Source organism: Ptychodera flava, chromosome 14 (genome assembly GCF_041260155.1).
Source record: "Ptychodera flava strain L36383 chromosome 14, AS_Pfla_20210202, whole genome shotgun sequence".
In the NCBI taxonomy this organism is placed as follows: Eukaryota; Metazoa; Hemichordata; class Enteropneusta; family Ptychoderidae; genus Ptychodera; species Ptychodera flava.
The window spans coordinates 22,984,393-23,008,755 of NC_091941.1; the positions used below are offsets into that span (position 1 = coordinate 22,984,393).

The following is a 24,363-nucleotide window of genomic DNA, read 5'->3' on the forward strand; positions in this document are numbered from 1 at the left end:
CAACTTTCACTGGCTTCATCATTATATCATAAATATTAATCTAATGTAACCAAGGCAGTAATAGCTTCTGTTTTCGGAAGCATCCAGAATACATGTTGATCTACTATGTTCTGATGTTTGTCATAAAGCTTTGTGACTGTTATACATAACACTGTTATCTTTCATAGATGTTTTAGTTGCCGATATTTTTCAAACTGCAAATAGCAGAAGAAAGGTGTTAAATGAAATTTTTGATAATTTAGCGTATGAATGACATACGTAACAGGAAAAGTTATGTGTATAACCACCTACTGTGTGTTTTCTCTAGGATTCCTGTTCTGTGGAAGCACAGTGTCTTTACCAAGTTGATGATTATGGGTTCTTTATTCGATGGAAAAGCGACGGCAGGGTAAGTTATCATTTATGTAAATTCCCATGAACGTTAGAGTAAATATTACCATCATTAGCAGAGATAATTTTATTTGTTGCCATATAAATTACAAATCACTCACTACAGAGAAAAAATCAGCTTGCAAAAGACAAGTTTGGCGATGAGTACAGGTATTTCTATCATTTTTGTCATAGTTTGAAAAGGTGTGAAATTAAAGTTAACAAGGACAGTATTTGTGTTAGTTAATCCACAGTACATGTACACGATTCATGCTCAGACTATTTTGGGAATGGTGCTGACAAGGCTGCGTGTGTTTTTTTCCACCAGAAGAGAAAGACCTTCACAAATGTGATGATGCTGTAAAAGCAGCAAGGTTGTTTACATTGAAGTTGAGCTTACTTGGTCTACCACCAGCCAAAAGGCTTGAATAGCACGAGTTTGAAAGAGAAAAAAAGGGGATTATAAAATATGTTAATTAGAGATCATGTCAAAATGACAATTGAATTTGTGCAATGAAAAGTGGAAATCAACAGCATATTGTTGAGTGTAATTGCCTATGACATAATGAGTTACTGGTGCATGCCCTGTAGTGGAATGAATAAAAAAAACAACAAAAAATGCAAATGACATGAAAATCTACCTGTAGTGAAGAAGCTAACACTTTCTGTTAATTACTGTGGGTTTCATGGTTTATCTTGGAAATCCTTGTGACATATAATCCATCAGTATGTGTACAATTTGAGCATAGATGACTCTGATGAAGATATATATATATATATATATATATATATATATATATATATATATATATATATATATATATATATATATAATGTACATATAACTTTCCAACAACATTTACCATTAACCTTCATGCATTGCCTTTGTTAACCCTTTGATTGCTGTAAATTTTCCCAGAAAAAAATTAGTGCAACATTTTATCAATTTTATGAATTTTTCTGTATTTTTTGATGATTTGGAAGCAAATAGACATCACATTTCAATGGCTACAGTTTTTTATCAAAACTGTTGCAAAAATCTGAAAAAATTTGACTGTAGTATATTTTGTAAAGATGTCAAAAATTGACTTTGGCACTCAAATGGTCGAAGAAAAACCTCTGAAAATGCGTGTAGATACTTGCTATAGAATGGCTCTCACTGTTTACACCATGTCCTCAACAATGATTTCCTGAAAAGTAAACTACAATACTTATATATCAAGTGACTGTAGAGTGTGACAGAATTATTTCTATCAACAACTAATAGCTCAACCCGGCCAGAAATATTTTTATCATTCTATTATGTTAGAGAAATAACATATCATATGAAAATACAAGTTATTACGCAAGGATGTATATTTTGTTTTCAAATTTCTTTCCTTTGTGTAGATTATTTACATATCTATCAGTTCTCTATTAAATGAATAGGAAAAATATACTCATCAATGATATTTATCGATAAAATAAGAATGGTTATGGAAGAATTAAAAAAAAACGTGAAAATAAATATACAAGAAATTTTTTCAAGTTTGTGTCCCAGTTGAAAATTTGCGAAGGAAAAAATTGTGGTAGTTTTTATGAGGGGTTTGAATTGTATTTTCCCAACAGATATCCACACGACTGCAAAGCTACATTGCTATTTTGCCACTGAATGCACTGGAAGGATATGTTTGTGTGTTATGTTAACCTGATGATCAGGGACAGCCATCTTGGATCATAGGCAGATCAATAGCTTCACTTTCTCCAAACTATTCAAAAGTAACCTCTTTCTCGTACTTGAGGCTTTTGCAAATTAAATGCTAAATTATCTAATCACCATCAGAAAATAAATGCCATCACTGATTCTATTACTGCAATGGCAGTGTCGAAAGGCCCCAGGGGCTTATTTCAACCATTGGAATATCACCATGGTTTTCTTTGACTCAGACATTTTTTTTATGCTTCTTTTGTGACTGAGAAAAGATGACAGAAAAAGACAAATGCAAGTAAAGAAGATTGGCAGTCTTTGTCCCCAAAGCAGCCAACATTATATTGCTCAGTTTGGGATTTAGAGAATACGCCGTATTAGATGAGTTTGTTCTTCAAGGCCATGTACATGTAAATTTGTCAGATTATTCCAGAAGAATAAATAGAGGCTCTGTGACTTTTTATCAAAATAGGAATACTCGTACAGCTTTCGTGTAGCAGTCATCTGAGGAGGGGAAAAAACAAGTAAAATTTGCAAACAGCTCACAAATATTACACATGATATTACGCAAATTAGGTATTTAAACATACGTTAATGGATGTTGTGTGATGAACTTAAGCAGCAGATTTTTCTCCATCGAAGCAATGCTAATATTAACATGTTATTACTGTTGAAACAAGCTTTAGAGCAGACCCAGGGCGCCAATACTTTTGAATAAGTCAAAGGAAGCATTATAAAGACATACACTGGACAGATACTTTTATGCAAAATTCAAAATCTGGCCATGCCTGTGTGGCAGTACAATGTCTCAAAGGTTATTGAATGTGCCAGAGCTGAGAATTTGCAGTATACAAATTGATAAATGCTACAAGCCTCTCTGTACAACTACCCTGTGAGGCCATATTGGTGTCAGTGATAGCCAGGTAGAATGCACATATGCACAAACTCTGTGAACAGAATGGTTTCGTTGGAAGTAATGACCAACGCAAAAAATCTGGGCTACACCTGGAAAAATATGACAGACCTACGTGTCAACAAATTGATGATCTTTTAAAACATATGTCTTTTACTTAGTTACCATATAAGGCCTGTGTCCTAGTTCCTGCTTGTATTTACAAGACTGTATATTTAATTTCAGGCCATGAAGGAGCGTCAGTAGAAGCCAGGCATTTTTATTCACAGACACAAAATATAACTTGAAATTTGCTATTCACTTATTCACTTCATATTCATTGTGATCAGCATATCCATTATTTATGCAGTTATTGTAGTGATGTTTTTGTAATATTTAAGGATGACGACTCATGATTTATCAGCTGGTTATGTTAATAAATTGCCCACAGATGCAAACAACACCAGATTACTCTTCAAGTATTGACATGGAGATCTTGACAAATTATGTTCTTATCGCCATTTGCGTAGACCTCTGCCTTGTTGTAATTACATTGTTAAAGTGTCTCATACTTGTGTACACATTCCATCCAATAAATAAACAGTGCAACATCCATGTGATAGCTTCTGTGGTCTGAGGGAAAAAAAAAATAGTCGGAATTTCTGATATCTGGACTGATTCGTTTCTTGTGTGTAAATTTTCTCCACAGGATGGCCAAGTCTTGGAATTATCACAAGTCAGTGACGTCAGAAAGGGGATTGCACAGAAGGTATGTTTTCCATTAGTAATTACCCTTTTCCTTCATATTCCATTGCAATATTTGCAGTTTGACCTAGCTCAGCCTTGCGTGTTTATTCCCCTACTTTCCAACGGTTTAATTCATGCATACCCAAGAAGAAGGTCGTGTCAAAGATTATCAATACTTGACAGCCCTGTATAATATTCAAACTTACATTTGATGGGAATTGAAGATTTTGATCGGAAATCAGCAGATATTTAAAGAGGGAGTAAGTTTACTCCTCCGCAGGGTTTTGATGTTTGTGGCCTTTTTTTTCTCCAGTAAACATTAGAAGTACATGTGAAGATGTTGACCAAGGAGTGTTCATTCCTTATTTACTGTCAGTTATCTATAAACATGATGTTGCTCAATTCAACAAAGTTGACCGAAGTGCTGCGTAGGAAATGGTGGCTCATATCACCATTGTAAATATACTAATTAATTTGGCATTTACAATTAAATTGGTAAATAAATGGGCAAAGAATTTAATTAAACGAAAAACAGCTCATATTGGGAAGCTCAGACCATTTTACTTGGCGAGCTGGAGACAATTCCGAGTGATTGTATTTGGAACATCACAGCCTTGAACCCAATGTTCACAATTGCAGAAATGTTCAAATGGCAGATGCAGACAAGAAGTGTTCTCTTTCTGTTCACACTGAAAATCAGCATTGAGCACACTTGTATTAAAATGAAAAGAACAAACAGGGACAAACACAAATTTTACTCAGCGGGATAAATCGAACCTTTTAAGACTTCAGTCATTCACATAAGCTCAGCAGCATGCAGTTGGCACACAAAAAATTTGAGATTGATGAGTATGATATCATTTCTGAAGACACACAGACAGCGATCAACTGGGTTTGCTTGTGATAAATTTCTCTCAGGTCAAATTGCGCACAACTACGATATCTCAATATAGACATCATTTAAAAAACATTTTTGTAGTTTTCAAAGGTTGACTACCAATATTTGCCCAGGAAACAACTCATACGCTAATCATGTAGATATTTTGTACCCCGGTGTACTACGTAAGGAGGGATTGCTAAATATTCATCGTTCTGTAAAATTATTTTCATTTTCGGAAATTCACTGCCATCTCTTGCTTTTGGAAAATTACCTGCATTTAAATTGTGTATGTATGTATTTCATTCTGTTGTGCCTTTTGAAATGTGGATGGCTGAATTTTCAACAACGTTCATATTTTCAGATAAGATTATGGTGGTTCAAATTATTGCCTGTTATTCTATTTTCCGTAAAAATTTAATGACTTGTGTCAAAAGAATCTGATCAAGGCCATTGAAGAATAGGATATGTGTCATCTCAACTGTACAATAGTCGTTGTTCTCTTTTGTGCAATTTCTCCTTGACATCACAAATTTCATCCCTTTGCTGTATGACAGTCTTAATTGCTCCATAAATATGCAATATGTATTAGCCGTGCTCACAAATCTTTACATTCCAATTTCCTGATATAGGAACACATGCAAAACCCTATTCATTGTAAATGGGCTAATATACATGTATGGGTGTTTGTATCTACATCATGTATTGTTGACACGTTTGAAGAACACAGTCAAATTGTCGTGAATTTGTATTGTAGATCACGTCATTTCTGCTGCTGATTTTAAAGAGCTGTGAGACCATCTCTGCAGTATTCTGGAGAATTTTTTTAACCATGGTGATACTTTTGAGTAACCGTTGAAGCAAAATATTTATGTTGATGAGGTAGTGTTGTTGCCATAGCATCTAAATTAGGAGCTTCTGTGCAATACTCCAGAGAATGCTGAACAGCTGAGGTCATTGGTTGTGAACATGAACCAGGCCTGTCCTTGGTCCAGTCGGTCCACTTCACAGTAGTCACATAATTGAAAATCTACCCCATTCCCTCCAGTTTGCATGAGGCCAAAACTTGCCTTGACCTGGCTTGTATTGCCCAGAGATATTCTGTCTCTTTTCTTTTGTCAGTCTTTCTGTACGCTGTGAAGCCTATCAACGTCTACATAACAGTATGGATAAATTATGATAATTTTTGTAAAATTTGTATCAGCCATTTGCAAAGTATCGCTGACATTTCACAGAGCAGCATGGAAACTCTTTTGGTTACAGACGATCATCTTTGCCCTGATGTTCCATGATTTAACAAACACAGAAGTCAACATTTCTTTTAAAATAGAAAGCTTGGGTATTTACACTCTGGGTGTACCCATTATAATGTCTGTTCAGTGTGTTGGTTCATTAACATGATAATATTTGCCTGTCAGTGGTGCACAGGGAAGAAAGCTGTAGCAGTAGGTGTGCTATATGGACATGTGATAGCTTATTCAGCTTATTTTGGATGAGAAAACAAAATTAAAGTAGACTAAAATATTTCATGGCTGATTTCAGCCAAACTGCTGTGTTATTCGTAGTTTTTGTACCAGTATTTGTTAATGCATCGTCATTTGTTTTAAGTAGCACATACATGTAATATTCCTTCAAGACTTACACAGCGTCGGATTATATTTTAGGTTTATGTGTTGGTTTGACACTTTCTATGCCAGTCCTATGTAGTTTTGAAATGAAGAAGTTTAGGTATATGCATATTTACAGAAGCTACTGAAGTTGAATTCAAAGAGGTATCCCTAGAAAGTGGATAATATGATTTCTCAAACTTAGTGTACTGGTCCCAACAGCCATAAGTTGTTCTCAACATTCCTGTCCCAAATCAGGTATTTTCATCTGGTACATGTCTGTAGGTTAAGATCTATTGATGATTTAAATTAGGTTTATTTGAGCGGGCTGTTTTTGTTAATCACACTGCTGGAATTGGAATAGAATCTAGGAAAAGTAGCTTAAAGACATACAGTACAGAAAATTCAATTTCCAACACATTTTAACCATATGACACATGTAACATATGTAAATATGTGACATATGTAAATTGTGTTTTTGTTGGATTGCTGCTTATCCACACACATTTTGTGACTTTGTGTCCTGTGCATTTGACATTGGTAGCAGAGGATCACAGTTCCTCATCAATATGTAAATACAGAGGGGTAATTATGATATGTGTGTTTTGTCATTCAAATCATCCATCAACCCATTTCTGCATGCAGTGCAATATGTCCCAGTCATTTCACCAAGCAAGGCTGGGCCAAGGGGCATGTAGTACGGTGATGAAATGCGCAGGCCATGTCAACTTGGAACTTGGATGATGTTTTCATAGGCTGTTGGCAAGGTGGATGAGAAGATGTGAGGTTACAGATAGAGATACCAGTGTTCTCACTTATTCTTCTTTTGCATCTCATGGTTAGCTTTCCATGATGTAATTTACATAAAATTTACATATTTTATTATCCTGCAAATTAACTGTTTTGGTCATTTCATTGCATATGACCACCCAGTAGGTTATCATGTGTACCAAAATAGAGAACCCCTTTGCTTGACAGAGAAACATTGTTACAAATTGCGGGTCTTTTTTATTAGGTTATTTAACTGTTGGATGATTTTATAGATCTGTGAACAGATGGCTTGATACAAGCAGTCAAGTGACTGTTTCTGCTGGTCAATAGACTGAGGTTGGTCCACTTGAAAGACTGCACGCCTGGTTGCCGACCGACTCATCAGATAGTCTGCGTGATAAATGAAAGTTTATGTGATGGGTCTGGCCCGCATTTATGCACAACTTTTACGGCTTTTGATATCACTCTGTAAGGTAATGAGCAATAAGTTTGTCTTGGGTCATGGCCTGACCCGGGTTTGAACATAAAAATCTTCAATGGATGCTCTCCTGAGATGTTAGGTCGCACAAGTACATGTTAGAAAACGATCAGCTTCCCCTCCACAAAAATGACTCTGCAAAAGAAACTTTTCGTTTGAGATGAAGCTCCAGATAAATACTACTGAAAAAAAAAAAGATGAATAACAAACAATAAAATTTTTTGTATGAACGTTTAAATCGAAATAATGTAAACGTATATAAAGTAGCACAGTATAAATACAATATTGAAGTTCTTTCTCTCAGCTGTTGCCTTTCATATATGTTCAGTTATTTTTGTACTCTCTGTGAAATACAGTTTCTTGTTCCACTCCCAGAATCATGTTGCAGTAGTGTTTAACCTATCATCACTGGCCTGTAGGTATGCTAGGTCTGATGTTATGTTGATGACTCAGTGTGGACTAGTACACATTTATCAACAATAACAATACATAATGTACTCAATGCATTGTGTTGGCAAGGATAATTCTTTATATTTCAGCACACTGTAGGGAGAAGTTGAAGAAGAAAATGTTCTAGTTTCATCAAACAAAAATATAACATTATCAAAATTTGCAACAAATTTCACTTTAAAATTATTGTAATATTGCATCTATTGTATATAAATGTACTTGTCATGTATAGTTAATAATATTAATGGTACATCGGTTAATTGGTCCAGTTGACAAATTAATACCTGATTTGCATTTAAATACAAATACTCATGATAGATGATGGTTGGCAGTACTTCATAGTCGTTGCACATTATGTATCAAACACAATAAAATAATCATGTGGTGTAATTGATATTCATTAATTTGCTGTGCAAATTACAAAATGAATTTCAGGAATAAATACTTGTGAATACCTTAACACTTTATTATATTTTATATAAGCTCTGTGATACAGGCATAGTAGAGAACCTTGTATTTATGGGTGGATATATACTCAAATTAATGGACGATTAGCATATTCAGGATTATTGTGTTTATAGGTATCGTTTCATGAATATCTGAACCAATTTCTATCTGAGCTATTTTAAATAATATGTTCTTGCTACCGGGAAACAAGACTTGCCAAAAGGTTTTGGTTCACAGGATTCCTTGAGGCCAGCCAGTATGCTGATTTTGTCAGTTTTTCATGCAGCATTTTCCACACTTCCATTGTGCGGGAAAAATGCTATGTAATTTGGCCACATGTGAGCATTCTATTTTACATTTCTTTGTTAAGTATATTTGCTATACTTCTTTTGTACTTTTTCTTGAGTTTCATTTTTGAAAGATGCGTGATTGTACAAGAATGATTTAGAAGCAGCTGTTGTGACAGGATAACAATGTCAACAGAAAACCAAAATGTTTGCCCCCTCTTAAATTTAGACTCTAGTCCCACACAGGAAAGAGTGATTGTAATGCATTATTGAACTTCCCCTGTATGACAAGTCTCTCAGAGTGGAATGAGGTGAGGGAGTAAATTAGGCATACAATAACATCTACATTTATTTGTCAAATACTGTTGTCCAATATGGCTGGCTGGCCGGTATGTAACTGTTTGACATCTCGTCTATTCTATTTGTTCCATATTATCACCATTTGTCATACCATCTTGAAAAAAACAGGCAGGTCTGTGTCTTTTGTGTTTCTTTCTAATGTGCTCCCTCAAGCATTTCAACATTTTAAGAATGTAAAGAGCTTTCCAATGTGGGCAGCTACCTACACATGTACAGTGCCCATAAAAGTATATGTTAATATTAAAATGCCTGCACGACACTCATGAAGGAGATGTTTTTTCCCTTCCCGTATTGGATGTGTATCAATCAAGTGTGAAAAATTAGGGAGAGATACTTAAATGATGTCAGCATGAAGGAATTGAAAATATGGTTTTGTATTGTATTGTAACTCAGATGAAAAGAAGCATTCATAATATGAAATGTCATCTACGTACCTTAATTTAAATGTCATATGCATATATTTACAAAATTGTGGCTAGCTGATGGTGTGTTATTGTTTTGGTAGGCAGATGCAAGATTTATAATCAGCTCCTGTTCAATTGTATTATTTGTTTTTATTACTTTGATATAGCTCTATTTTTTTATTTTTTGTGAAAGAAAGCACTATATGACAACTGAGTTCAGAGAAGAAATAAAGTCCTGTCTTAGCTTCCAAGTTTATGTAATTTCTTTGATACAAAGAAAAGCAACCAAAGAGGACATTTGTATATTGCAGATGTTTGCCACTCATGTATAGGCAATCAACAGATTTGAATCGCCAGATAACAAGAGTAGAAAATCTACTTTCAATTAGGTCAGCTCTCACAAACACATTTGAAAATCACAATATTATCACAGAATATGAAATTAGCAATTTCTTTCCCATTTTTTACCTGTTATATAGGTATATTGAAACCTTGTTAGTGTTCGATACAGAAACCCATGAACCAAGGCCACAGTTTTTCAAATGGGTTGTATTTCAGGAATTAATTACTGTGCTAATGACACTCAACAACGTACATTTGTTTAGTACAAAGCAGGCATTTAAGGTAACTTTTGAAATTTACTGATGTGCGTGTATTTTTTTATGTGTTTACCCTCACACGTTAATAACATAACAGGCAGAAAATACCGTAAACGTAATCAGCCAATTGGCCATTCAGCTGTAGTGTAGGTTGCCCAAAGCTTTAGCTAGGTATGTTAATAATGCTAGAACAAGTAATTCCACCTCTGATGTTATCAGTTCTGAATACTTAAGTTCTCTGGAAAAAGCTGGGTTATACACAACTAGCCAAATTACAGGGGAGGGGGTTGGGAGACAGAAGAGCCTTTTCTGTCGTTTTGGATGATATTATTAGTCTTGACAATGCCATATCAACAGCCTATGAAATCACAAAGAAGTAAACCGAGGTAAAACAAGAGGACAGTTTCATACCAGTTCAAGGACACAAGCAGGGAAAAATGATCTGGATGATGAAATAGTAATGCACAATTAAAGAGGTGCTTCAAAAGAGATCTTATTCAGATGCTTAATCAAAAATAACTCCAGTTGTGTACACATTTAATTGTTCCTGAAAATATAAAAGTATAAGCACTCAAAAAACATGTCAGTAATAGAATTTCAACATTTTGAAAAATTTGCCTTGAAATTTCCTGTTTCCCTGGTAACAGTACTGTGTGCATATATATTTTTTCACACCACTACATCGTTATGCGTTTGACATCTGTTGTCAAATGATCAGTTTATTGGGACAAGAATGTGGGTGCGTTAAACTATGATAATACATTTGCCCAGAGGTCAAAGGTCGACATGGTGTCTTCAATGATGAGCACTTTGCAAGAGCTCATTAGGGGTGGTTGGAGCGTGGCCTAATTCTCGTAACTTATTGAGTTCAAAACAGTGATAGTTACTGCAAATTACCGCGTCTAAGCTGGCTTGGACATTGAAACTTGTAAAGAGGACGGCCTTATATATAAATTGTGACATTTCGTAATGGCTGCAGAGTTAATCAGTATTTGAGTAACACTTATAAATAACAACAATCACTATTTCTGTATTCACAATATATGATATAATATACCTTACATGTATGTTCAGTGTAATTGATATTTTCAATGTTTTGCACAAATGTCTGTCAAGTTAAGGAGTAAACAGGTGGGAAAAAAAACTTCCATGGACTGATACTCAGTAGAAGAGAGATTTTGCAAAACTACAGTCATATATGGTACATGTAAATTTACATCATACCTGTATGCCTTTCAGAAGTAATGGTTGATAATTGGGGGCATTTTTTGTACTGTTTATATCGACATGTCATTGCAATCCAGAAATAATGTCAAAACGGCATAAATTATGTAAAATACTTGCACACACAGTACCACTGGGTGTCTTCAGAATGTGAAGAAGTACATTTGCATAATGATGTTTGCATTTGTGTATTTAGTACATCATGCATGACACAATATAATCTTCAAATGAGAACAGCACCTGTTACCCATTTTTTTCATATAAATTTGCAAAGGGATCAAATTTTGTGTTTTGTTTTTTATGATCTTTGCATAGTGAATAATGATTGTCTTTTCAAGCCTTTAGTGGAACTGCGAACTGTGAATAATTACCCAGTAATCATAATGACCAATATTAACCAGGATGAATGAAAATCTAGGTCACCCTATGTGTTAGGATGACCCTACAGATGTCAGTCTCAAAGTGTTCATTTGTGGTTGTGTTTGCATGAGTCTGTGTGTGTGTATAGATACAAGTGTATGTGTATTTATATCCACGCATATACTGTACAGGTATGTGTGTGTATGTGTGTCAAAGGCAATACGTTTTATGGAGACCATGCATGGACTGTGAGTGTGACATATCCATGCTAGAATGTAAAACAACCCCAGTCTTGATCTCCCATTTCAAGTGTTTCATCTTCTCAAGATTGTTTTTAAGTGAGGATGCCATCTATATTGAAGGATTGCTTGGCGAGTATGTTAAGAGTTAATATATGCGGGTAGAGTGAATGAAGAGTCCAACAGACGAGTGGGAGTTAGTTCATTAATCACTGTTTTCCCACACATTATTACAAGTATTGCTTCTGAGTACTGGTATTCAACAATTCAATATCTGGGGGACACATGCCACATGCACACAGATGTACACGCAGTAAAAATGTAGATGTGTATTTTACTTTATTGAAAACGATTATATATATAAACCCAGACTCAATTGTATGACTCAAAAAATTTCAGGTGGAAAAAACATAGTTCAGCCTTTTAAGACAGACCTATTCTGTCAGTTGAATATAATATTATAAAGTCTCCAGCACATTTCTTCAGCTTTCGCCCGACCCAGATTAAAGTCCGTAGGTCATTTGCTTTCATTCAACCAAAAGCTGGTCGGGTCATGTACTGAATGATGTCAGACCTCTCTGCTGTCGGTTGTTGTAAAATACATTTATGATCCGGGGTCACTGGTTGACGAACATGCACTCCAGTGTAAAGATAGCCAGTATACAGCAAAATTTATGTGGGTGCCAACAGAGGTTAAACCTATTCAAACAACATGCAGGTTATAATTAGTCCAAATATAGAAGTATGATTTATATAGGATACATATGTGCTGCTGCAGTCCCAGTGGACATAGTTGCTATGCTGTTTTGTAGTATCTTATGTTGTGCTTCGTCCTACATCTCGGTGAATTTTTCTTGCATAATTGTTTCTCCACACAAAATACTAGCTTTTCCCCTGAAAAGGCCACATTAATGAATGTTCTGTGTTCAGTTTTAACCCTTTGAGTGCCCAAGTCAATTTTTTGTTGCATTTATACTACACAACGCCAACAATGTCTTTCAGATCTAGACAATCTTTTTCAGATTTTATCCCAAAATTTTGGTAAAAAAGTGCAGCCTATAAACATTCATGTCCATTTGATCCAAAATCATGGAAAAAATTACAGAAAAATTCATGAAAAGTGATAAAATGTTGCCCTGATATTTTGGGGGGAAAATTGCAGTGCTCAAAGGGTTAATAGCCAGTGCAAAATGACAAGCTCTTCATTTTCCGCTGACACATGTGTACATTTGGTTATATACATTGTCTGTCAGGGTTGTGGGCCAAGTAGCCATGTCAAGAGAAGGAAGACCTGATCTGATGCAGTATTGCTTTCCATTGGAAATTAATCCAGCATTCATGCCGTGCTGAAAGTTATATAAAAGGCTGCATGTCTCTAAAGGTTCCTGTCAGGCCACAACATTCATTGCTTCTCTGATTTGCTCATGATCACGCAGGGCAGATGTCTGACATGCCCATCCTATAAAAAGAAAATCTCATACTGGAATGGAGATTATATTTTTTAATTATTACATTCATAAACATGTACTTGGAACGGATGTAGCAGATGTGGACTGTGTCCTTTATTGACGCTTATCTGTGAACATTGTCGCTCATAAAGATGTTATTTTTAGAGGACATGCTACACATATTTTTCAGTATGTAACTGCACTTAAGGACAATGAGAAACAATTGCTAGGTTCTTTTCAGACGCATTATGTCAACTGTATGGCTGTTGGCTAGCCTACTGAGGTCCTGCTGAATAAAAAAATAAATGTAGTTGCGCTCAGCCATACTAAGATGGAATTTTAGCCACAGTGTTTGAGTTGAGGACAGGCTGAAAATCTCTGCCAGGTGATAATTTATACACAGTACGTGTTTTGCATTGTGTTAGTCATCATTGTGGTCCTGATCACCATATTCAGTTTTCAATAATCAGTTGATTTTAGCCTATCATTTCATCTGTCAGCTGAAGTCTATGTGGAATACAAGTTGAGAGGATGCTCAAAGACAACGACTACAGGACCAGGCCATGCTATGCTTTTCATTTACTTCAGAAACCTGTTTAACCCTTTCACCACCATGGTTTGTCCCAAATCCATTGTTTTCTACGGTAAAGTTGGACCTGTATACAGGCAACTGGGGGTGAAAGGGTTAAGGTAGACTGTGCTCTTGGGGGCACAAAAATTTTTACAATTCTTTTCTGATCTACCATTTGAGGGAACTCATTCTAAAGCCCTTGGAGTAAGAAAAAGTTTGACCGTCGTAGTTTTTCAAAAAATTTATTTTTCCCCATAGACTTACAAAAAAAACACAGGGATGGTGGCCATTTTTGAATTCTGGTTGTCGGTAAATTTTGGGTCATGTATTTCTCCAGTAACAAAATTTGCACAGTGACCCCCAATTTTCATTCTTGATTTTGAAAGAGAATGGTTGAAAGACTCCTTGACGAAAGTTTAGGCAAAAGTTTAACTCTTTCACTTTCAAGGCATGTACTGCATGGACAACACTGAATAAATATTGATGTATCATCTAAAACAGCATTTCACCTTTGGTAGACTTGATTAGGTCCTTGTTCCTCTGCTGTTTCTGACAAATCTACTTTGGATGCAACTTGTTTGTGTCATGGGATCTTCAAACTGGCAGGGGCCAGGTGAAATCCTTAAATGTGAACACTTCCGCGTTTCCTATCTCTGCCAATTTATTTTAATCATATGTCAATCAATATGGATGCACTGCTAATCCTTATTCTTCATTCCCTGTCAAACTCTTCTTTCAGATCCCACAAGTGAGGAAGTAATGAGCCCAGAAAGTTTCTTGACTCTGTCCTGATTTCCAGTTTGTTAACCTGGTTGCACACATGATCTCTTTCCTTATTCGCAGTTATTTTTGTGCTGACATATCACTTCCACCCAGTACCATTTTCATCCTGCCCCTTGCAGGAATGGAAAAGACATCTGTTTTCGTTGACCTGTGTTGTAAACAGGCATCCAGGTTACCCATGTTTGCATTAGTGATCAGCCCTTCTGCATACATGTATAACTGTGAGTTTAATCTGACAGGAAAACACTGTAACTAAATTATCGCAACAATTTCAATTGTGTTCTATACACATTACTGCTGGCGAATTTCAGTGACTATGTACACATGAGAAGAGGAAACTTTGAAACTGCAAGTCTCACTGGTCAGCGTCACTTTTCTGTGAAGATTTATTTTTGCCCTGGCCTTCCACTTGTGTATCAAGATAGTGAGAGATTAGGGTAAAGTGGTTGCTAAGGTTTGGATTTCTAAAGCAAAACATTCTTGACATTTTAAATATCTATGAAGGGATTTAAAGGAAGGCCAGAGGGTGGTAAAACACTATTTATCATCATCGGACATTTGAGCGTCTTTTATTATTCTCTTTCAAACTATGTGTACTATTACTGTCTACTATTGTGAAACTTTTGACATCTTGGAAAAGGAAAACTACACCTTAATCCCAGTAGGGAGGAACTGTGATGGTACCTATTGTCCAGTGTAGGTACCAGCTGTTTTATTGATAGTTTTCAGACCTTGTGTCCCTTCCCTATGAAATGCTAATTCCAGTGAAATGCTTGTGTCTACCTTGGCTGTCAAATTCTTTCAATGAAAGTCCATCTTCATAGTTAATGTACATCAAGAGTTCAATGCAATCTTATTCTTAGGCACTTTGCTGTAGAACAAGTCCAGTGTCCATGGGATCAACATTACTGGTTCCAATATAAACAAAAGCAAAGTGATGCAAGCAAATGATGCAGGTACCGTCCCCTCTCAAGAAAGCTGTGTAGAGTGCATGCTTCATTCTGACCTAGTCATGTACCTAGTATTTGTAGATTAACCCTTTCACCCCCAGTTCCCTGTATACAGGTCCAACTTTACCATAGAAAACAATGGATTGGGACAAACCATGGTGGTGAAAGGGTTAAATTGCCGCAGAAATAAAGTGATTTTTCAGCTGAAGTTAGCCCTTTTGGTGGTCAGTGACCGTAGATGAAATCCTGAACAGACACGTTCTAAAACAGCTGAATAGTCAGTTTCCACAGTGCTTCTCGGCTGGTATTGTGTGCCAATTCTAGTCCATGAAACTTACTTTGCACACAAGGTTTTGTTGTGCAGTTTTTTTTACGTTATTTTCTTTTTTACTCTAGTCAATTATACCAGTAATAGATCCCTTGATGCATAAATGAACTCCTGAAGTATCCAGAACACCTTTCTGGTACACAGGATCAATTCATTTATACTTTATATAGTGCAAAAAGTAATTTTACGGTACAATGGCAGGACTTCATTGCTTCTCCTTTGGGTATTGTGGGACCAATCATGTTGTATTGGCAACTTTATATAATGTAATTAGCGTTTCTAGTGTGGCCACAATAGCGATCAGAGTTGTTTGAGATAGTGTTTCCAGCCTGGCCACACTGTGTCCTATTTTCGTGAATGCCGCAATAATGGAACACTACTGAAAGTGTTCAGAAATCCCTATGAAGTATGTGAAAAATAGGAGAACTTTCAAGTTGCCATAATTATCAAAGTTATCCTTTTAGAAAGCAAGAAAACAGATTGTTGTGTTTGTCTCACCTTTTTTAAGGTTTTCTCACACATTTAGCAACCCTACACATAATTAAACTTCAGTCTGCACCGCCTAAACCAAGTCAAACCGGAAAACATAGAATACAACTTTATAGAGTGTGAAAAATCCTGTGCAGTAAACATTCCTATACCTGACTACTCTAATATTCTACTTCAAGCATGTCCCTCTGAAGGACAGTACTCCAAACTAAATCACTGGCCAATTTTGAGGGGGATAAAAATTCCCCACTGGTTGTTCACTCATGTTATCTACGCAAAGATGATTGCTTCAACTATTCTTTTTTCATGATTCCAGACACTCCTTGCATAATTGGTTAGCCATGACCCACTGGGACGTTGTTCTTGAACATGTCAAAGTGACAATGTCATGAGAAAGTAAAGTGGGCTCTTGTCATCTGCATAGTCGCTCTGTATCCAGCAGTGCTCATTTTAAGGACATGCATGAATTGAGAAGACATGTGTTAACGTTAGATACTGTCATCTTCATCAGCTAAACGACTTAGCATTTTTAACAGCTGTTTTCATGGATAGGCTGATATACCGGTACCCAAGCTTGCATTCCAGTAGAATGGCTGTGCCAAATAAAATGCAATTGCCCGGAGCACCGGGGTAAACCATCATGATATCACTGATACGTCAGCATGAACTTCATATTGAAAGATAAAAACGGCATGCCACACATATCTTGTGATTCTTTACCATATATGAAGCATATTTACACGATCAAAATTTCTCAACAGTCACATAACATGTATAGTATTGGCAAATCGTGTTCCACTTCCAATCAAAAATAAAACTTATGTGATTGACTTTTCTGCATACGCATTTTGGTTAATTAAACTAGAGTGCCAAAATGCATGAAGCTTTCTTGAAGAAGGAATTGTTAACAACAACTGTGACTGACTGTGTGCCAGTAGAAATACACCCATTCACTGCTGTGGGATGCTTGACCCACATTGAAGGGTGGAGCATGTGTACACACACTGCCCACTGGATAAACATAGCTAAAACGTTAATATAGTGGATGGAACGGTGTGTGTCCTGTAAGCAGCACAATTTGCAAAATTCACAGCAGTATCAGATGAAATCTTAGGTGCTCTCATTCAAGTACAAAGAATCCAGTTTTTCTATGCTACGGTTTTGAACTACTAGTATTTAGAATAGCAGCAGAAATGAACCAAATGGAATGTAGATTCTGGACAACAGAAAAAATGTTATTTAAAGTTTATTTTGTGTCAGGCATGGCCTGACACAAAGTGATGAGGCATTTGTTCTGAAAGTGATCATGTCCAGTTTTCAGGTGGTATTCCTTTACATGGTATACTGGGGAAGATAATATTTTAGCAACCACAGAAGGAAGAGCCTAAGTGGAAAGCAGAGATTCTTGCCAAGTGGCACGGGATCTATAAGAAAACTTGGTTGCATTGCCAGCTCAGTGTTGACGGAGAAAATTGTGTTGACAAGGTGGTAGAGTAAATCTTGCTGATGGAAATGTTGTTAGGGTAGGATATGTAGATGCATGGGACCCATATGGAATGCAAAGTGAGTGATGATGGGCCATAAAATAGGATTATGTGTATTTCTGGGTTGCTTTTGAGGTGATTTGGCAATTCCTTTTACGGAACATTTCTTTCCTGCACTTTTCTCTGGGAGAACCTAGTCATCTGGTGAATGATGATCATGAAACTCTCATTAAAAACATAGAATTACGTAAGACATAAAAGTTTGTGAAGGTGGTCGTACCATAGTGGCAGACTTTCCACTTTCACTTTTCTATCTCAGACCCCATTCTCCCTGAGATACACTCTATGGTTCTTATTTTGGGAACATTGACATCATTTTATAGGTATTTCAATTGAACGCTGAGCAAAATATAACCATTTTCCAATATGCCAACCACTTTACGAGCGTTGAACTTTCAAAATGGACAAAGCAAGGGAACATTTGCAAGACTTTCTCAAACGAAACGAGAAGTATCAAGAATGGTATCATGACCCTTTTATCTGAACAGTTGGTTTGCCCACTGAATTCCATACATGATTGTAGGTTTGGGAGGAGTGTACTGAGTCATATCTGGAAATTAATCATTTCACTTGGAGATGTGGTTGTATAGGTGTGTGTGTGTGTGTATGTGTGTGTGTGTGTGTGTGTGTGTGTACGTACCTGTGTATGGTTATGCTTCCAATTGATTAAGTCCTTTGAGTGATATCTAGAAGATGCAGTGCAATTAATAAATATTGATAATAAAATCAAGTTTCAAACATGGTGCACATGGCATTTGAGAATATACAAAATTCATAAGGCCAAAAAAACCCAAACGCCTCTGTCTCGACACTCCAATTTCCTAATCCACCTAATCCATGTCAGCTCGTTTCGCTGAAAGAGGTAATGGCAAAAGAAATGGAAACAAGACAGCAGTCAGCTATCAGTAAAATACAATTAGTGTTTCTCATCTGCAGGCCTATTTGTCATTCATGTAATAAGACATCCAGTTTTACAGTGCTTGAATCCGATTATGTGAAGTGGCAAAAACAGCTAGTGAAATATTGATACCTCGTTCACAATGGATGTATTTGATATTTCCCTGCCACCATTCATATTCGCTATTCATAAATTTCAGAGTTTTTCCTAGCACTGGGAATTATTAAAGTAGGCCACCATGTTATAAATCTTTCTCCAGTTTAAGTGTTCCGGTCTACAGTGTTTGATGAAAACTGGACATGGTCAAAAATGCTCGTTGAGGTGCCGTTGTTGATCCTTTCCAGGACAATTCAGAGGGTCCACTTGAGCTAGCTGTTGAAAATGGACTGTGAAATATTGTACCAAAGGTCACAGTTATCTCTAACACAAACGTGGCTGCCCACATTTACAAGTACCTCAATGAGTAAACCGTTCTGTTCTCAGACAGGAAGAGCATCAGAGAGACAAAAATCAGTCCATAAATGTGTGAAATGCACAAATAGAGCTGGATGTGGTCACGGTCAAGACTAAATTCTATCAAGCTTGTATTTAGTGGGGTTTTCTGATACCATCGTTGCCCAGCAAACTTAAGGCTGAAATTGGACTATGAATTATTGTCCAAATTCTGAGTCTCTCGAACTCATTTGATAAGCAAGGCTCGTGTTTCCAATATATCTATTGCTCAGTGCATGCAGGAAGGGCATGGTACAGTATCTATTCACCCGCTGTGCAAGTTCTCTACAATTTTCAAGCTTCAAAGCATGATGGAATCTGTTGGTGTGACAGAAGCACGTTTGATAATCTAACTGTATAGCATCTGGTCCATTTTAATAAGGGTTAGACTGTCTATACAGGTTAAGTTGTTCATAATTGAGTGTATTCTGCATATTTTCTTCCAAGTCTTCACAGCAGATCCACAACGTGCACCTTGCTGTCATAAAGCATGTATTTATTTTTTAAATCCAATTGTTAAAGCTGAATCCAAGGCAGTATATTTTTGTTACCAATTACATTTCATCAAATGTCATTTAAAGTAGGAAATTTGTGAGATTTTGATTCAGCAAAAAAAATTGCATTCAACGAAGACGTGATACCTGAAGGAATCTCTCTCGGGTATCGGAAGGACAGTGGATGTATAATTCCATGAACTATGATTTAATGTAGATGATATGAAATCAGTAAACAGCTAGATATTGTGAAAACCACAGGCCTCAATCTCTGTTTTTTCCCGTAAGTTTTTCTGAATGTTAACCATTCACACGGGTCAAGCCTTTCTTTTCCTTTGAAAGTCTTGTCAAATCGATCAATTTGTTTTGAGGTAAAACTGGTAAACAATCTGTGCCTCTCCTGTGAAGTGTCCTTTATTATTCTTCCCAAAAAGTTCCAAGTACATGTAGTGATGAATCTGTTCTAATGTAAATATTTTATGACTTTGACCTTCACAGCAATGACCTTACAATGTCATCCTGGTTGAAGTTTATAGTTCATTGTACAGATGGCCACTTTGCTGCCAATTCATATATCTTTTCCCATGTACACAAAAAAGGGGGAACATATTATCAGTTATTGTAACTGGCACTTTCCTTCAATGGACTTTGTAATTCTTCCATGGTCGTCAAGGAGCATTTGTACAAGCAGAGCGTGAAGGGAGTATGAATGTGTGCAGTGAATGGTTCTGGTTGCAGACCCTAAGAATCACAAACAAACAAACAAAAAGGCTGTTATAACTTGTGTTATAACACTGCAGACTGCCAGCCATAACTTGTCTATGCTTCAGTGGTACCTGTCCAATGCACGAAATCAATGAGAAATAAGTGAAACAAGAGACTCCAAGGGGGGTCCTCAGCCTGTCTATGCATTTGCACAGGTGTTATCCATGTATATCTGGGCTGGACAGAGCACAATTTTAACCATAATGAGCAGCTTTCTTAAAAATGCAGACTGTGAAAGAAAGCGTTGATGGTCTGAGATGGATGGCAATATGTCAGGTCAAAATAGCACCGGATGTGAAATTGGTTTATTTTCAAGATGTCGCATCAATATAGCATCCATTGTAAATATCAGAAGATAAATTCCACAGGGGTAAATATCAGGCATATTCCAGAAAGGAAACTGTCTTTGATAATGCAACTTTAGAATGACTAAGACACACAAGGACTGAATTACTTGGGATGAGGAGACATCTGGAAGAAGATTACCATGTCAAAAAACTGCTGCCTGTTAATGTAAACCTTAAATAAATTTGAAGGGATTTTGAGTAACAGCAGAAATCTACAGTGTAAATAGAGATACTTGAATGTTTGCATTTATATCTTCATGTATGTATGTATGTAAGTACGTACGTACACATGCATGTATGTATGTATGTCTGTATGTATGCATGTATGTACGTACGCATGCATGCATGTATGCATGCATGTATGTATGTATGTATGTATGTATGCATGCATGCATGTATGTACCGGTATGCATGCATGCATATATGTATGTATGTATGTATTTAAGTATTTATGTATGTACGTATGTATGTATTACATGTATGCATATTGTACTTATTATGTATGTATACAGGTTTTATTCATAAATACAGATGGATAGATTGATATATGGATGATTATTCGCTCAGGAAAATGTAAATTAACCAAGATATTCAAAATGATAAAATTCATAACTGACATTTATGATTTGAACTGAGCCATGCACTTAGAGTGCAAAGTATATGTGAATAGAAGATGACCCTAGTTTCCAGGTCACCTTCCCATTCATTGTCCCCGATGGCAAAATCTTTACAGGTTTTCAAAGTTCATTCTCACCCTTAATGTTAACTAGTAGGTTTTATGTATCGAGTAGGTAAAAATGCACAGGAGCTAGTGCTTGTACTGCTGTCAACCCCACCTTGATTATGACCCTGCTCTTATGATTCAGTTTTTTCAAATCAGTATGGTAATGAGCTTTTACATTGAATATTTGCATGGTATCAGTTTTCCCTGCAAGATGCTAATGAGCTTACAAAATTTACATGCTTCATAGAGGTTACTTCTTCTGCAGTGTCATTTACTGCGATCTGGAGACAGATCTTGTTTCAAAGTGTGTCACCAGCAGCATTTTTCAAAAAAAGATTTAACTGATCATGCTTTTACATCGAATATTTGCCATGGTATCAGTTTTCCTGGCAAGATGTTTTGCAGATATGTGAATGGAGCGATATGCATTCCACAGAATCCCTGGATTTTTGATGTGTCGTGGTACAGGCACACGTGTAATACATTAATCTTATGGGCAGTCTCAAAACAGTAAATGCAACCCGGGATGAAAATAAAACTGCATTTTCCACGTGATGTTTGCCAAAATTTGATATCTCTGACTCTACAAATTTTTCAGTTTTTGCTCTGAAATGTCCTTCTTAAAGCAAAAGCTGAAAAGTTGTTGATTAATTAGTTTGTTACCGGTATTTCTAATATTGTAGTTGTCTAACATTTTTATTCTAAAATGTTTCTCCTCTGTTATTACAATTTTTTTTTGAAATGTCTGCTTTTTACGCTTCTTTATGAAACAAAAAGCTGAAAATGGTTTGCCTATTGGCAAAATTTGCTAGATTTTGTCTTAATTTCTTCTGTTTGTGGTATCTGAAAGCAGCAGGGATAAAAAAGCTTTTTCTCTCACTTGGAAATAGCTGGACTATTTTTACCTAGATTTGTGTCATGTAGGACAGGATTAGTGTGGCTACCATGGCGATAGCTGTGCTAGGGAAGGTTCATGTATCATTTATGGATTGAAAGAAACAGTTGCTTCTTCTCTTTCCTTTCTGTTATCATCTGATATGGATTATAAAATGAAACTCCGAATGGATATGCAGTGTCAGGTTCTTGAAATCAAATTATTCAATCTTACTATCTGTGTCCTCATCTGCTTTTGCTTCTGTTCATTGGTTTAATTTTTTTTTTGCAATTTTGTAATATTTAACAGATTGTATGTTTTTATGATATATTGGAAAGACAAACAAGTAAAAAAACCCAGCACGAATGATACCATTGACTTCTTGATAGATATGAAATGCTTGCAGTAAAGCCTGGCTGCTTCTCTGAGATGTCCATGGAGGTGGTACTGAATATGCGCAGAAAGTGTCCACTTTTTCGCTGTGAACTTTATAGTCCACAATTTTGTCATTATACTGGAATTTGAATTGATTTTCAAGCATTACAATTCGTACATAGTCGTATGTCAATTTTTTCAGAATCTCTGGATGTCTTGCATCTGGCACTAATGTGCAATATAGTGAAAAAATAATTCAAATATCATGGTACAAGTTTTCCTACCTTCATTATGATGCAAGATTCTTATGTCTTTATATTTTATATTTGGTAATTTGTGGCCAGACTGTCCCATGAACTTTTTTCGCTTTCCCAGAATGTGTATTAAAAGACAAAGACACAAACTGAAAATACCTAGGAGCAAGGAGAAACTAGTTAGTATAATCCAGTTTCACAAAATTGTTCAATATGGTTGAAAAACTGTAATCTGAATATTGGTGTAAAGGACAATTTATGTACGGTGCAGTTAGCTCGATAAAGCAAGGTGACAGAGGGAGATTGTTATCATCTGGATAGAATTTCTAGATATTTCATTCATCCCTGATTTGGTTAAGGCTCACAGTTCTGATCATTATCTTTCAAGGTGACAGTAGAATGAAAGTGCATTGCAACTAGACAACGCAAATGAGTATGAAAAAAAATGTCACCCAACGGATATCAGAAATGCATAAATGATTCATATTGCGAAAGTGAACTAAACGATATGTGAGATAAAACATGGTGAGAAATAAAATTATTATTACAAGTCACAAAGCTTGGGAATGACAATGATATGGTCAGGAATAAGTGTTAGTTTGAAGGAAATAACTGGTCTAGGCAGTGCCAGATGACGGTTAATTTACACCACATCTATGGCCTGCATGCAAAACATGTACATACATTAGTGTCAAGGCCATACTAGAATAAAGAAGAAAATATGGTAACATGCATTTTTCCATGTTAGTGTTAAATGCAGTACAAACTCACAAATCCATGATAATACGGCACACAAAAGGAAAGCATATTTTCATTTCTCCATCACAGAATGTTAAAAAATGTTCAATATCATGGGGTTTTTTATATAAATTAACATGTGGTTGATAAATTAGCTTGGGGCCATGGAAATTTCAAATATGTACTTAAAGGAAATATAATGATTTTGGTGTAAAAGTTACATTTGATATTGGCTCTAATAAAATGTCAATGAATTATTAATGATAATTTTGAAACATGTTTAATTGAAAAGATGGTATCCCGCTATGTTTAGTGTTATGTGAACTACAGTATTTTAATTCATATGTAACTAATAAGAGATATAAAGGTATTTTTCTAGTATTTATAATGTGAAAAGTTAATGATTATTATAATAATAATTCACACACACCATTTTCATCAAGGTATGCATAGTCAAGGAAGAATTGATGCAAAATGTATTTCTTTGATTG

At 36.0% G+C, this 24,363-nt stretch overlaps 1 protein-coding gene across 12 annotated transcripts in view; it reads left to right on the plus strand.

The window, feature by feature from the left end:
- Nucleotides 1-24,363, plus strand: part of LOC139149803 (1-phosphatidylinositol 4,5-bisphosphate phosphodiesterase beta-4-like) — a 127,445-nt gene that overhangs the window by 3,210 nt on the left and 99,872 nt on the right. For all 12 annotated transcript variants that reach the window (XM_070721786.1, XM_070721788.1, XM_070721785.1 and 9 more), the window contains exons 3-4: nucleotides 308-388; nucleotides 3,658-3,717. In XM_070721786.1, the coding sequence (XP_070577887.1) occupies nucleotides 308-388; nucleotides 3,658-3,717 (141 nt within the window). The remainder of the gene's footprint in view (nucleotides 1-307; nucleotides 389-3,657; nucleotides 3,718-24,363) is intronic.